The sequence below is a fragment of the Ipomoea nil genome, unplaced genomic scaffold (genome assembly GCF_001879475.1).
Source record: "Ipomoea nil cultivar Tokyo-kokei standard unplaced genomic scaffold, Asagao_1.1 scaffold3109, whole genome shotgun sequence".
Classification (NCBI taxonomy): domain Eukaryota; kingdom Viridiplantae; phylum Streptophyta; class Magnoliopsida; order Solanales; family Convolvulaceae; genus Ipomoea; species Ipomoea nil.
The window spans coordinates 316,346-331,551 of NW_017619537.1; the positions used below are offsets into that span (position 1 = coordinate 316,346).

General features: G+C 41.4%; 1 protein-coding gene across 1 annotated transcript; it reads left to right on the plus strand.

Moving 5' to 3' along the window:
- Window positions 1–3,975: 3,975 nt before the first annotated feature.
- On the plus strand, window positions 3,976–8,060 carry LOC109166879 (protein MAK16 homolog A). Its single transcript, XM_019315774.1, has 10 exons — window positions 3,976–4,246; window positions 4,444–4,712; window positions 4,810–4,919; window positions 5,478–5,596; window positions 5,721–5,818; window positions 6,564–6,651; window positions 6,749–6,886; window positions 7,057–7,165; window positions 7,476–7,615; window positions 7,702–8,060. Exons 2-10 carry the CDS (start codon window positions 4,651–4,653, stop codon window positions 7,744–7,746), a joined length of 909 nt encoding a protein of 302 aa, XP_019171319.1. The 5' UTR covers window positions 3,976–4,246; window positions 4,444–4,650; the 3' UTR covers window positions 7,747–8,060.
- Window positions 8,061–15,206: the final 7,146 nt, after the last annotated feature.

Here is a 15,206-nt window from a genome sequence, read left to right on the forward strand (position 1 = left end):
CGGCGAGATTCCGGCGACTCCCGCGGCTACGTCGGCGGACGGATGGTACCCGGACACCGGTGCTACCGCGCATGCTACGCCGGACGCAAGCATGATGTCCCGCTCGGATGAGTATACCGGCCCAGATGTGCTACGGGTCGGGAATGGCGCAGGTTTGGCCATCACCTGTGTCGGTCATGCATCGATCCCGTCCGTGTCAAAATGTTTAAATCTGTCTAATGTGTTACATGTTCCGCGTCTGTCGGTCCCCTTACTTTCTGTACAAAAATTTACAAAAGAAAATGGTGTTTATTTTGAATTTCATAACGATTGTTTTGTTGTGAATGATTCCAACACCAGGGACATTCTGCTTAAGGGACCGACTTCCGGGGGATTATACAAGCTTCCGTTGTCAAACACTCCGTTTGCGTTCGTCAGTTCCCGGGCCACACCAGATGTTTGGCACCGCAGGCTAGGTCACCCGCATGGGGTTGTTCAGAAACACATTCTAAAAGATTGTCCAGTTTCGTCGAATAAGTCAACATCCGCGGAGTCCTGTACGGCTTGTCACCTCGGTAAGTCGTCCCGGTTCAAGTTAGATAGGAATCCAAAATCTAGCTCGAATGTTTTAGACTTAATTTTTACTGATGTATGGGGCCCCGCTCCAGTAGTTTCTTCTAGTGGTAATCGCTACTTTTTACTGTTTGTAGACGATTACTCCCGCTACTGTTGGTTTTATCCGTTACGGGTAAAATCTGATGTTTATAAAATGTTTGAACTGTTTCGGGTGTTGGTAGAGCGACAATTCTCGCGCTCTATCAAATGTGTCCAGTCGGATTTAGGGGGTGAATTCAGAAAGTTACATACAATATTCCAAACTTTAGGTATCCAACATCGGCAGTCATGTGCGTACACACATGAACAAAACGGGCGAGTGGAGCGCCGCAATAGGCACATCGTCGAAACGGGTCTTGCTCTACTCGCTGAAGGCTCAGTACCACTTGATTACTGGGACTTTGCCTTCGAAACTGCCACATGCCTAATAAACTACCTCCCTACTCCTGTGTTAAACTTTGATAGTCCTCACTCTCGCCTACACAAAGTGTCTCCTCCATACACGTTTCTTCGAATTTTCGGGTGCTTGTGTTATCCCTACTTTAGGCCATATAATCGGCATAAGGTGGAATATCGCTCAGCACCCTGTGTCTTCCTTGGCTACCCCCCGTCTTTTAGGGGATAGAAATGCATGGACCGTACAACTGGAAAGGTGTATATCTGTCGCCACGTTCGGTTCGACGAGACAGTGTTCCCTTTCAAAGTCAGATCACCCGTCTCGTCTACACCGCCGGCCTCATTGCCGTGGGCATCCGGGCCCATAGTCCCACGACTTGCCCCGATAGCCCCAACAACCAGCATCATACCGGTGCAAGAGGCTGAACCCGTGCCCTTAGCATGTGAGCCCCCGCCTCAAGCTGTCACGGCACCACCTCGTGCCCGAACAAAAAGGCGACGTGCCGAGCCCCAAGACCGTGGTCATGTGATGCGCCTTCGTCATCAGACTCGGGGCACGGAGGAGCAGTTTCAGGCTTTACACATAACAACTGACCCTATTTGCTATTCACAGGCTGTAGGGCATCCACAGTGGCGAGAAGCCATGGACCAGGAGTTCAATGCACTGCTTCACAACAGCACTTGGCGTTTGGTTGCTCCAGAACCCCATATGAACATTATCGGATGCAAATGGGTGTTCCGCACTAAACGCACAGCTGATGGTTCGGTTGAGCGCTATAAGGCGCGTCTGGTAGCCAAGGGGTTCAACCAGGTAGCCGACGAGGATTTCTTTGACACTTACAGCCCGGTTGTCAAACCGACCACCGTTCGGATGCTTTTCTCTCTTGCAGTCTCGTCTGACTGGACAATGCGCCAGTTAGACGTCCATAATGCCTTCCTTAATGGGCATTTAGCCGAGACTGTATACATGAAGCAACCACCTGGCTACGAAGATCCAGCACACCCGGATCACGTGTGTCATCTGCAGCGTTCACTGTACGGCTTGAAGCAGGCCCCACGGGCGTGGTTCAAAAGACTACACGACTTCTTACTCCTTGCAGGATTTTCCGCGTCGAAGACAGATGTCTCCTTATTCCATCACACATTCGGCGTGTCCCGGGTGTTCTTACTGGTCTACGTTGATGACATCATCATGATGGGGAATGATGCACAGTTAATCAACACCTTGTTGCAGCGGCTCGCGTCTACCTTCAAGATCCGAGACTTGGGCAAACCGGGCTTCTTTTTGGGGATCGAGACCATATCGACAGCTACAGGGTTCATTCTCTCTCAACGGCGATACATGACGGACCTCCTGAGCCGTGCCGGGATGCTTGACTGCAAGTCACTTACCACATCGGCGTCAGTCACTACATCAGCCGTCCCTACAGCTAGTCCCTATGAGAACCCGACACACTATCGGCGGATTGTCGGGGCGCTGCAGTACTTGACAATCACACGCCTAGATCTGGCTTATGCGGTGAATCGTCTGTGCCAGTTCATGCATTCACCGACCGATGATCACTGGGCCATGGCAAAACGGGTGTTACGTTACATAAAGGGAACTATCAGTTATGGCTTGCGTATCACTCCGTCCACATCGACAGCCATACATGCCTTTTCCGACTCCGACTGGGCAGGTTGCCCGATTGACAGGAAAAGCACCAGCGGCTATGCAGTTTTCCTTGGAACGAATCTGATATCCTGGTTATCTAGAAAGCAACGAACAATTGCTCGGTCGTCCACAGAAGCTGAGTACAAAGCCCTAGCGGATGTTTCGGCAGAGGTTACTTGGGTTGTGTCTCTGCTCCGTGAACTCGGTCTTCACTCTTCCGAGCCAGCCACACTTTGGTGCGACAACCTAGGTGCTACCTACCTGTGTGCCAATCCCGTGTTCCATGCACGGACGAAGCACGTCGAGATCGATTATCACTTTGTTCGGGACAAGGTGGCCTCCGGCGACTTCGTCGTCAACTTTGTGTCTACGAAGGACCAGCTTGCAGACATCTTGACTAAACCGTTGACGGGTCCCAGGTTCACGCTTCTTCGCGACAAGCTCAATGTTGTCTCACACCACCCTTGAGCTTGAGGGGGTGTGTTAGTACATGTTATATTATATAGTTTTATATTCCTTTATTTATGTGGTTTAGTTTGTGTTGACCTGAGCTCTCTATTAGTTAGGAGAGTCTCACGTTAACTTACCTTTTTATCTCATTGTATTTGCGTTCAGTTACAACTAATCAAAAGATTTGAATTCTCATTCATATTACTTCATTGTGATGACTAGGATGCTCACAAAATATATTGTGAATTTTGTTCTATCTGGTGAGTTAATACATGGTGTGTCATCATTGTGCTATGTTATATTTATTTTTTAGTTTAATTATTATGTAGTTCTTAATTAACTTATGACAAAGTCAACTAATTCATATTAGTCAATAATTTTTTTAGTTAGTACAATGTTGGCTACACTACGAGAAAGATCAATTCTCGATCCCCTCCCCCCAAAAAAGCATAGGTAAATTACTTAATTCTATTGGTATTTAATTACCAACAAATTTTCGTGAGTAAGACACTGAAATCTATATGTATTTACTATTTAAATTGTATCCTTATTTAACTCATAACTATATATATGTCATGAACATGAAAATATTTTTTGGTATAATTTTTTCTTCAAATTTGAGGAAAAACATATTTCACCATGTTTTGTTACTGATTTTTTTTTTTTTTTAAATGGAAAATGAATTCCTTGTTAAAAATTTATTTTTTTGTTATGGTCCACATAACACTGCGTAAATCATATTACACATAATAATTTGCCTCCACAATGCAATCCAAATTATGGGCCGTGAAGGTGGGTAATTGGGCCAAGGCAAATGATAATGATGGGTTTAGTGCATATACCTCTTCTTCTTTCCACCTACTAAAGCCGTCAAAATGGGCTTTTAGCCCGCCAGGCTAGCCCTAAATCCTAATTTTTCCCTTTCTGCGATTTCTGCCGTTTCTCCCTTCTTCAACTCTCCGTCTCACCCTCAGTCCCTCTGTGGCGGTCGCCTACTGCCCTACTCCCAGCGACGCAGCCGCGTCACAGCCGACCACCTCCGGCCACCCCCCGTCTCAGTAGACACCAGGTCAGCAGACACCCCTCCGAGTCTCCGACCAGCCGACGGCTCTATCCAGCATCAACATTCAACAGCACTAAAGCAGCGACCAGGTAATTTGTTTTCTATTTTTCTTAGTCTTTAATTTAATTACTGATTTTTTTAATTCGGTTAGTGTATAATGTATAATTGATTAATTGTATATTGTATATATGCTTTACTGCCTTACATATTTTATATATTACAGATTTTACAGTGTATAGATTATAGTGTATATAATTACTGATTTAGTGTATATATAATTATGAAGAGAGAGGGAAGCGGAGGCGGTGTATCACGAGCTTGGACTCAGCTCCAATTATACGTCCGACAAATTTCCAAATTTTGCACTTCAACTATACTGTCCTAACTTCATTTTAGTTCGGATTTTGGATATCCTGTTTGTAAGGCGAATCTTAAATTAGTTCAATTTGTAACGGAAAGATTAGTCTGTGGATTGAAGAAAGAGAGGTGAAAGATGCAGCACGATGAGGTCATATGGCAAGTTATCAGACACAAGCACTGCAGCTTTATGGCAAAGTTAGCTTCTTTTCTTTTTTTCTCTTCTCATTTTGTCGGCATATATTGTTGTCCTGATTTTATGAGCTCTGATTTTGTCTGAAACGCTTTATCCTAGACTTGAAACGGGGATATTTTGCCGAAATCCATATAACGTCACCGGTGTTTGCAATCGGAGCTCGTGCCCTCTTGCTAATAGTCGCTATGCCACAATAAGGGATCATGATGGTAAGGAAAAATACAAACCCCGCTACCCTTCTTGATTACCTGCCAGTTATCATCTCAAGTTTCTTTAGCTAATTTTTGATATTCAGTGCTTCAATTTTGGCAATTTTTGGACAAGTTTACAGTTTTTATTTGGTTGGTCATGCTCATTGCTGTTTGCATAGTTCTCACATGAGAAATAAGAAATAAACTATCTTGATTTTTGAACTCTAGTAATAATCTAGGCATCAGCTAATTGATTAACTGTGGCATTCAACATATAAATAGAAGTTTGTTTCAACTTATATAGTTTGCTAATTGCTCCTCTTGGAATGTTTTGCAGACTGTGTTTTTATTTATATTATTATATATAAAATTTCTTAATGTTGGCACTTAAGAATCATCTTGAAAGTTCAAATCATGGAGCATTTAGTTGATTTCTGCTAATGAATTGTCTCATTTGATTTTCTGAATAATGATGTCATGGGAGAAATTGGATTTTGCTAATCTTGTTTTATACTATTGATTCCAATGATGTTGAATGATGATATTCTTCTTTTCCCTTAATTTCTTGTTTCCCAGGAGTATTTTATTTATACATGAAAACAATAGAAAGGGCTCACATGCCAAACAAGTTGTGGGAAAGAGTTAAACTGCCCAGAAATTATGAAAAGGCTCTTGAAATAATCGATAAACATTTGGTAATTGGAAGTCATGTTTACTGGTATTCTTATATTGAAATTTCTACTTGTATTTTATTCTTATGTACAAAGTATTAACTATATTTTTCCCTCCCCTTCTATCTTGCCTGATCTTGTTCAAAAGACTTACTGGCCAAAGCTCCTTGTACACAAGACAAAACAAAGATTAACTAAAATGACTCAGATGCGCATAAGGATGAGGAAGCTCGCTTTAAAAACACGGTTTGTGGCCCCCTCTCTGTGTTCATGTGTGACTAATTATGTTGTCATGTGTGTGGCTTTATTTTGGATAATGCTCATCACTGAAAGTTAGGCTGCTGTCTGCATTTTGTTCAGTATTACTACAAATGCTCCTCTCTGTTTATCTTGAAAAACTTAATGATTTGTCAATTGTCATGAGTAAAAAGCTTGGCAGAAGTTTTTATATTTTGTTTCCTATGACTAGACGGATGTTTAAGATTTTTTAATGTTTTTCGATGGAGTAACTCTCACTCAGTGGTGACTGTAATGTATATAATGGAGAATGAATGAGAAAAAAGAAAAAGTAGATGTTAAACTTTTTTGCTGCTTTCACGAACTACTTTTTACTATATATATATTATTCTTTTCAATTCTGTTGAATTATACTATCTTCATCACAGAATATCAAGTGTATTTGTGTGTTCCTGCTCTTGAAATCTTGACATTTATTTGAATCCTATTTTGCTTTGAACTCTTTTAAGTCATAAACTTTAGTGTAACTAGAAACTGCATGACCTCTGCATTTGTCCGCTCATTTTTTTTTTTGTTTTGGGATTGTCAAGAATAAATTTTTGCTGCTACCCTAAAAACAGTAACTTTCTGCTTGGTTACTAATTCACATGAAATATAGGGTATACTGAGCTTACTTTATTTGTGAGAGGGCTAAAAGCTCTATTTTCTTATATTGTCATTGCTTACATGGAGTTTTTTATTATTTTGTTTCTAGAGAGAAGATAATGACTACGCCTAGAAAAGAGAGGAAGAGAGAGGCTCGTAGAGAACAAAAGGCAGAACAAGCAGCTGTTCTTGATAAGGTAGTACTCTTTAGTGTTTAACGTTTTATTGCCTCTTTTCTTTTTTGTGCTGAACAGCTTTGTATTTCTGTTACTCATGTCATTTACTGTTCTGCAGAGTATAGAAAAGGAATTGCTGGAGCGCCTCAAGAGAGGAGTTTATCCTGGCGAGATAGTCAATATTATCCCTGTTGCAAAGTACAATGAGATTCTTGATAAAGAAGCTATTGTTGATGAGGAAGACGAAGATGAAGAGGTCTACTCTTCTCAACCCCCCACCACCACCACACTCACACGCACACACACACACACAAAAGCCTCGTCCTTTTCCTTTATTTCTTAGGGGTATTATTATGCTGTTCCTATACAAGTTGGATAGGTCATAGTTCTCACCTCTTTTTTGTTGTCAATAATTCATGTAAACAGGAACATGAGGTAGAGTATGTCGAAGGATATGATGAATTAGAAGAGGAGGAGGATATGGAAGATTTTGGTGGTTTAGCAATTGAGAATGCTGGTGCAGCAGATGATGATGGTAAAGCAAATAAATGCCTCTTGCCATTACTTTTATTTACGAGTCCTTATCCATATAATACCTTCTATATTTTTATAGACATAGATGAAATACAATAATGTGGGTGTCAATGAAATACAGAGTCAATTTACCAAAAAAGGGAACTTTATTGTTCATTGCCATATCTGGGTCCTACGGTTTTATTGTCTAACCATAATACTATTTTGCTGATGGAACTTCTCCAAGATGTTTCATTACTTTAAGAATGTTTTTAAGCGTGTGTAGATGGGTGTGCATTTCTAAGAAAGTTTGCGTGTGGTTAATTCGGCAGATGAGGTGGACAGTGATGATGAAGAGACTGTTGCAATTCATCGAAAGAGGAATAAGAAAGAGTCTGGCTTAGGTTCAAGAAAGCATGGGAGTGATGAACCGAGTGTCAAAGCTAAGAAGAAAGCAAAAGTACTTGTTGAGGTAAAAACACACGTCAACTTCATTCATCCTTGCGTCCTTCATTTTTCCCATGCAACCGTCTTATCTGTTTTTCTTTTCCCCACTAGGTTGAGCATGAAGATGGAGGTGAAAGACAAACTGCAGTCCAATGAAAGAATGTATGTTTTTTATACTTATCGTACTTGCCAGAAATTAAGGTGGTTCATATCCAAGTTATACCCAATTGTTTGTCCGACTTTCTTCAGTAGCTAGTAATATGATGGTTAGAAGAGTTGTCCCAGAAGATGTGTCTGGTAATTTTGGTTCTCTTCCGGATACTGCACTGTATGACAAATTTTGTTCCCTTAGTTTCTGTTTATTTTCTCTTTATCTGAATTTTATTAGTATTTGCTAATTGTTTCCATTCAACGGATTGAACAGAAATGTTGCAGTTTCTTGAATGAAAGTGTAAAATGAGTTACTGAAATATGAGCAAGTGACATGGGGATCATTCCTAGTATTAAATTTTTATACTATATGATATGATATGGTTTGTCAATGAATATTTAAAAAAAAAAAAACTGTATAATATAAATTCTACATTTATGACTTTTTTTAAAAAAATTATATATATATGGATATAACTATAATTTTAACATTGAACATTTATTTTTTTTACACAATAAAAGACTAATAATTTTATAAGGGTCATTACTTTTAGCTCTTAAATTGTTAATGAAGTGGTATTTTTTGTCCCTAAAAGAAATATTACATGAAATACAATAACAAGAAACCAAATTAAAATGTCATATAATGTGCTGGTCTGTAAATGGGTAGGTTCGGAATTGCTCCCTTGCCGGATGTAAGAGAAAACTATCCCAATTTTCTGGGTTAACATTGATAACTAGGTCGGTCCAAATGAATTATTAATCTATCAAAAAAGCCCAATTTTTAAGGATAAGTGGAACTAAATTTATTAAAACCACACTATTCAAATAGATTATTATTCTGTCAAAAAAAAAAAGAAGTCAAATTTGATTTCGGTAACTTAAATTGGCTTACATCTTTGCGATCCTTTAGTAGTTATGATCATAAGATGAAATATATATATAATAATGACGAGTTTCTCACATCATCCAAAAAAAAGCATAATATATTATATAATTTGTTTGTCAAAGGTTACGTGGCCATTCAATTGGATGGGCGTATAGCAGGCCCAAGCGTCGCGCCGGCAAAAACGATGAATACGTACGGACTTTTCTCCCGACACCACGCCGCACATGTTTGAACATAAACTATATGGGAAGAAAATCTCCTCTCCTATGTAAGTAAAGGGCGTATGGTTGGTGCCCCCGCCCAACATTACTAATCATCATCACTTTCTTTATTTCATCTCTCACATGTTATGTACACATCCATCATTAAATAACACAAAACATAGGAGCAGCGCAGCTGATGTGTTCCTCTCAACTTTCCCCACCCTCACTTTTGTGTTTCATACACTATAATAAAATAATAAAATTACAAACTTCATATTTTAATTAAACCTACATTTCATCAATTTTTAAATGAGAGCAAACGAGTGGATATTATTTTTTTACTTTCCTCATTTAATATTCATTATCACCCATGAATATTAATATTAAAATTTGGTTAGTTAAGATATCGTGGTTGGAAATTTCATTTTACTTTTTTAAATAATTGATGATGATTTGTTAATTTGAAATACTTAAATCATATCCCTATTGTTTTTTTTTTTTTTTTTTTTTTAATTTTTTGAGAAAGTAACCTTAATGCATTAAATCATAGACAAGTTACAAGATAAACTGGTGGCATATCCAACCACTCATAACAATCTGGCATAGAAACAGCCGCCCGGGCAAGAACGTGGGCAGCCTGATTCGCAGACCGTTTTGCAAAACAGAATTCGACATCATTAATGGAAGATGCCAATTCTTTTATATCTCCTACCAAAAAGCCAAAAGAAGAAGAAAAAGGTTCAACGACTATGGCATTAAAAAGCAATTGTGAATCGGTCTCAACATCAACTGAACCCATACCCGTATTTCTAAGCCAAGTTAGAACTTCTCGAACACATAGGGCCTCTGCCTCTTTAACATCATAAGCCACGTCCATGCTTTGAGTCTTGGCCGCCAGAAAACGCCCATCATCATCCCTTAGTATCCACCCGAGGCCCGTCCGACCATTCTGGCTATCAATAGAAGCATCTGTATTCATCTTCAACCTGCCCCTTCTCGGCCTTCTCCACCTTTCCGTAACCCTCTCCCCCTGCTGCACCCCATCACCTTCCTGCGCTGCACACCAATTTTCCCAGTACACCATTGTCCGGCGCAACACCAACTCCATATCCCACGGTTTTGCATTCCACACTGAGTCATTCCTGCTAGTCCACAAGCCCCAACATAACATCATAAATTTACACAATTGGTCCCCATGCAGTAAAGTAGCGCACTTAAAGAGCCATTCACTTACATCGCCAGCAGACACATTACGTACTGGGAGTCCTAGTTTCCTCCATGCCATCCTCGTTTCACGGCAAGCAGCAAAAAGATGGTATGAGCTTTCATACTCATTCCTGCACATATGACACATCAAATTACAATCAACATGCCTCAACGTCAAAGCATCCCGTGTTGGCAAGTAGGACGAAGCCAGCTGCCAAATAAACGTTTTCACCTTAGGTGGTACCCTAAGGTTCCAAATAGTCGCCCATGGCCTATCATCATCAACATGTCTAGCAAGGCGTTTATAGCAAGACCTTACTGTGAAGGTGCCTTTAGAATCCCACCGCCACACCCACGTATCCGGCGGCTTCCGGATACTAATCGGAATTTGTAAAATTAGACTAGCATCCCTTATATCAAACAAGTCCATTACACACCCCACATCCCAGCACGTACCTTGTTCATTCAATAAAGACACAACCGGGGCGCTTGACACCGATTCATGCAAAACCGTCTGTACATATGGGCACTCATCATCCGGCAGCCATGCATCACTTCCTATCACTGTAGTTCGGTCACCCCCCACACTCCGCCGGCAACCTTCTCTTAGCAGCTGTTGTACCGCCATCATTCCTCGCCAAATATACGAAGGGTTAGACCCCTCTCCTGCTTCAAAATAGGATCCATGAGGATAATACCGTGCCTTATACACACGGGCGACTAGAGAACTCGGTTCCTTTACCAGACGCCATGCCTGCTTAGCAAGCAATGCTAAGTTCATTTCGCGCAAGGTTCTAAACCCCAGCCCTCCCTTACTCTTAGGTACACACAGCCCTTCCCAAGCCCGCCACCGCACCCCCTTCCATTTACTGCCGCCCCAGTCCACCAAAAAGAATTCATTATTGTCTCGACCTCCTTACATAAAGTACTGGGCAACAGGAACACCATCATCGCATACGCCGGCATAGCCTGAATAACATTCTTTAGCATGACCTCCCGACCTGCCCTCGACAAAAACCTCGCATTCCAACTCCTTATCTTCGTTAAAATCTTTTCCTTAATGAAACCAAGGACCTCCTTCTTCCGCCTGCCCACCAAAGATGGGAGTCCTAGATACCGGCCAGTAGTATCTCCTTCGTGAACTCCCAAAACTCTCACCACATCATCCCTGGACAGCTGATTTGTATTGGTACTGAAACAAATAACCGACTTCTCATAATTCACCTTCTGGCCCGATGCAGCCGCATAAACATCAAGCACGGCCCTCATCGTGTTACTTTCTTGCAAATTTGCCCTGAAAAACAAGAAACAGTCGTCTGCAAACAGTAAATGTGAAATTGGCGGTGCCCCCCGTGCAACACTCACCCCATGCAAACTCCCACGGCGCATATACTTGTCTATTAAGGCACTCAACCCCTCCGCCACAATAAGGAAAAGATAAGGCGACATAGGATCTCCTTGGCGCAACCCCCGCTCCGGCACAATCGGCCCAACCTGCTTTTGTTCATGTAAAACATGGTACCGCACTGAGGTTAGAGTTTCAAGCAAAATATCAACCCACTTACGCGCAAACCCCATCTTCAGCAACATAGCCTCAACAAAACGCCACTCAACCCGGTCGTAAGCCTTACTCATATCCACCTTCAACGCCACAATACCCTCACGACCCTGTGTCTTCCTCTTCAAGTAGTGGTGCGCCTCATATGCCAACATTACATTATCACTTATCAGCCTCCCTGGCACAAAGGCACTCTGCGCCCCCGAAATGAGTCTGTCCAGAAGAGCCTTTAGACGATTAGCACACACTTTACTCGCCACCTTATACAGCACATTACACAGTGCTATAGGCCGCAGATCCATCATAGTTTCTGGTTTTGCTTTCTTTGGCACCAAGACAATAAAGACCCATTAGCTTTGTCCGGGAGCTTGGTTGTTTCCAAAAATGTCCTGCAGAAGTCAGTCACCGCCCCCCTCGACAATATCCCAATAATGGCGAAAGAACCCCGGACCCATCCCATCCGGTCCCAGCGACTTATCAGGATGCATCTGATTTACCGCCTTACGTACCTCCTCCGAGTCCAGGGGCCTAAGCAGAAGTTCATTATCATGTTCAGTCACCATCGACTCAATACAATCAATTACCTCGTCCATATCCCCCTGCTCCAACGTATAAAGACCCGTAAAATAGTCCACCATAATCCCTTCCATCGCACCACCCTCCTCCATCCATACCCCCTCGGAATTCCTGAGCCCCAGTAACTTGTTCCTCCGCCGCCTTGCCTTAAAAGAGTTATGAAAATACTTGCTGTTCAGATCACCTTCTTTATACCAATGCTCCTTGGCCCGTTGCTTCCAAAAAACATGTTGTTGCTCCAGCAACACCAGGTACTCCTTTTCAATCCGGTCATACTCCACCATACTTGCATTATCCCGTCTAGACCTCAAGGCACTCAGACGCTGCTTGCACCTCTCGATCCTAACCTGGAAATCCCTATTATACGTACGCCCCCACCTCCAAATATCCCTCCCACACGCCTCTATCCTCGATAGCACATCAAAACCCATTGTGGCATCCCAGCTATGTTCCATAATCTCGCGGCACCGGTCTTCCCTTAGCCATATATTATCAAATCGAAACCGCCTCGGGGCATTCCTACGAGGTGCCGCCATCGGAACCAACATCAAAGGTAAGTGATCACTGTATGGTGGAATCAACGACGTCGCCGTTGCAGCATTAAACATAGTGAGCCATGTCTCAGAAGTTAGAATTCTGTCCAGCTTCTCCTCTACCATATGGGGCGTACCACGAGACCGAACCCACGTAAACTGGTGTCCATCAAACGGGAAGTCCAACAAGCCACAATCCGCAACTGCCTCCCTAAACCCCGTAATCAACCACTGTGGATGGGGGGGGCGTTCGTCCTTTCTTCTCATACTGGTGCAATAGGTCATTATAGTCCCCCATTACCACCCATGGCAAGTCACTTCGATGAGCTAGAGTTCGAAGCAATTGCCATGATTCCCGTCGCTGCTGCCGGTCAGAAAACCCATAAAATCCCGTAAAACGCCATACTGGTCTGCCAACTTCGTATCTATATAATTTGGCGAGTACCCCGTCACCTCAAGTGATGCCAAACTGTCCCAGAGGAGTGCAAGCCCTCCACTATGCCCAACCGCATCTACCACGAACATATTGTCATACCCCAACTGAACCCTCACTGGCTCCATTCTATTTTTGTCAACAAACGTTTCAATAAGAAAAAGAACTCTCGGCCTCTTCGTGCGAACCAAGTCCGCCAGTACACGAACTGCCGTCGGGTTGCCAAGCCCCCGGCAATTCCATGAGAGTAGACTCATAATTGTTGGCGGGCTTGCTCTGCAAGTCCTGCCATTCCCCCATTTTTTGACACCCCAGCTTCAACATCCATTGCTATAGAGCCCAACACCTCATTCTCCTCCGTCCTCCTTCTCTTCTGTTCTGAAATTACAGCCCCAGTAACACCATCCTCGTCCGTTCCCTTATCCCCACCCCCTCTCACGGCAGATTCCAACACAGTATCAGCCTCCATAGTGGGGGACCTCCAACTCCTGCGTTCTAAGGTCGTTTCGGGAGGAATCCACTGCTGCCCAGAATTCGGTACCCCCCGTCATGAACCTGCCCTCATCCACACCCCGTAGGGCTTCTCCGCCTTCATATCAACTCCATGCACAACCTTCGAGCAAAACTTCTCCCCATATCCCTATTGTTATGTACCCAACACTCCAACAGTGGCGGAGTAAGATGGGGTCAGCTAAGTACCTGACGCACCCCCCTTTTGTACTCACCCCATCTTCATTTTTTTTTTAATATCTTTAATTTTTCTTCTAAAATGCATCTTGCAATTTGTTTTCATTCAATTATGTTATGTGGGTTATATGAAACTTACGAGGTATCAGTTTGTACATTACTCCTAAGTTTTGAGCATTCCACAATTATAAAACAAAATGCATTTTTCCAAATGACTTGATAAGAAAATTTTAATTTTAGCCATTGACTATTATGAGATTGATGCATTTAGTTTTACTATTTTAATTTTATCTATTTACATTCTTACCTTTTATCTAATTGTCAAAACTTACAATTAGCCAACTATTTACAATTTTGACATTCAATCGTTTAATAAAAATGACTAACATGTAATTTTTTCATTTAAACGTCTTGTTCCAGTATGTAATTTTTCTCTATCTTTCGTAAATTTTTATAAGTGATGATGAAATTACATGTTACTTATATTTATTAATGATGAAATTTAAATAAAGAATTAGTTATGACAAACATATGAAAGTTAAAAATACTATGAGACAAAATTAAAATAATATAATTAAATATAACAATATTATAATAGTTGTAGGCGAAAACTAAAAATAAAATTTGTCCCGTTAACATAAACTCATTAAAATTAGGCACCACCATGTTTGGCATTTACTTTGGAATCACAAAGGTAGGCAAGTACCTTATAATCAGAGTCTGACATAGTAAAAATTTGGAGTCCATGTAATATAACTCTTTCTCTATGAAAAATATTATGTATGTTTACTTTTATTTTCTACTCTTAAATTTTACTCCACACACAAAATTTTGATGTAAACACTTACAGGGCGTTTGGTTGGAGTGGGGGAATTATGTGGGAAAGGAATTGTAATTCCATGGGAGTTGAATTACTGAGAATAAAGTGGGAAATTAAATTCCAGTGTTTGGTTGACATGAATAGAATTACTGGGAATTTCTATTCCAATGTTTGGTATACATGAGAATTGAAAGGGAATAAGTAGTATAAAGTCCAAAATGTCGATTGTTGTTGTCAAGCATTAATTTTAGTCAAAAAATGGAGGGGTAATTTTGACTCATCACTATCTTTTTTTCTTCCTTAAATCCCAGGAATTAAAATACCAGGGGGGGCATGGGATTTTAATTCCATGAAAATGAGAGAATTGCAATTCCCTCCAACCAAACTACGGAATTTAATGGCCTTTGAAATTAGGTGAGAATTAAGTGGGAAGGGAATTTAAAATCCCTCCAACCAAACACCCTGTTATATTGCAACCCACATGAAAAAAGTAGCTTATCAAAGTCACAACATCAAGGAGTAAAATTTAGAGAATAAGATTTAGAAGTTCATGTAATATAA

Bases quoted from the DNA above. Each gene is read 5' to 3' on its own strand.
- LOC109166879 (XM_019315774.1), top strand. From the start codon at position 4,651: ATGCAGCACGATGAGGTCATATGGCAAGTTATCAGACACAAGCACTGC. The intron at 5,819-6,563 runs GTTTGTGGCCCC...TTTTGTTTCTAG, and splicing joins AAGCTCGCTTTAAAAACACG to AGAGAAGATAATGACTACGC. The intron at 6,887-7,056 runs GTCTACTCTTCT...TCATGTAAACAG, and splicing joins AGGAAGACGAAGATGAAGAG to GAACATGAGGTAGAGTATGT.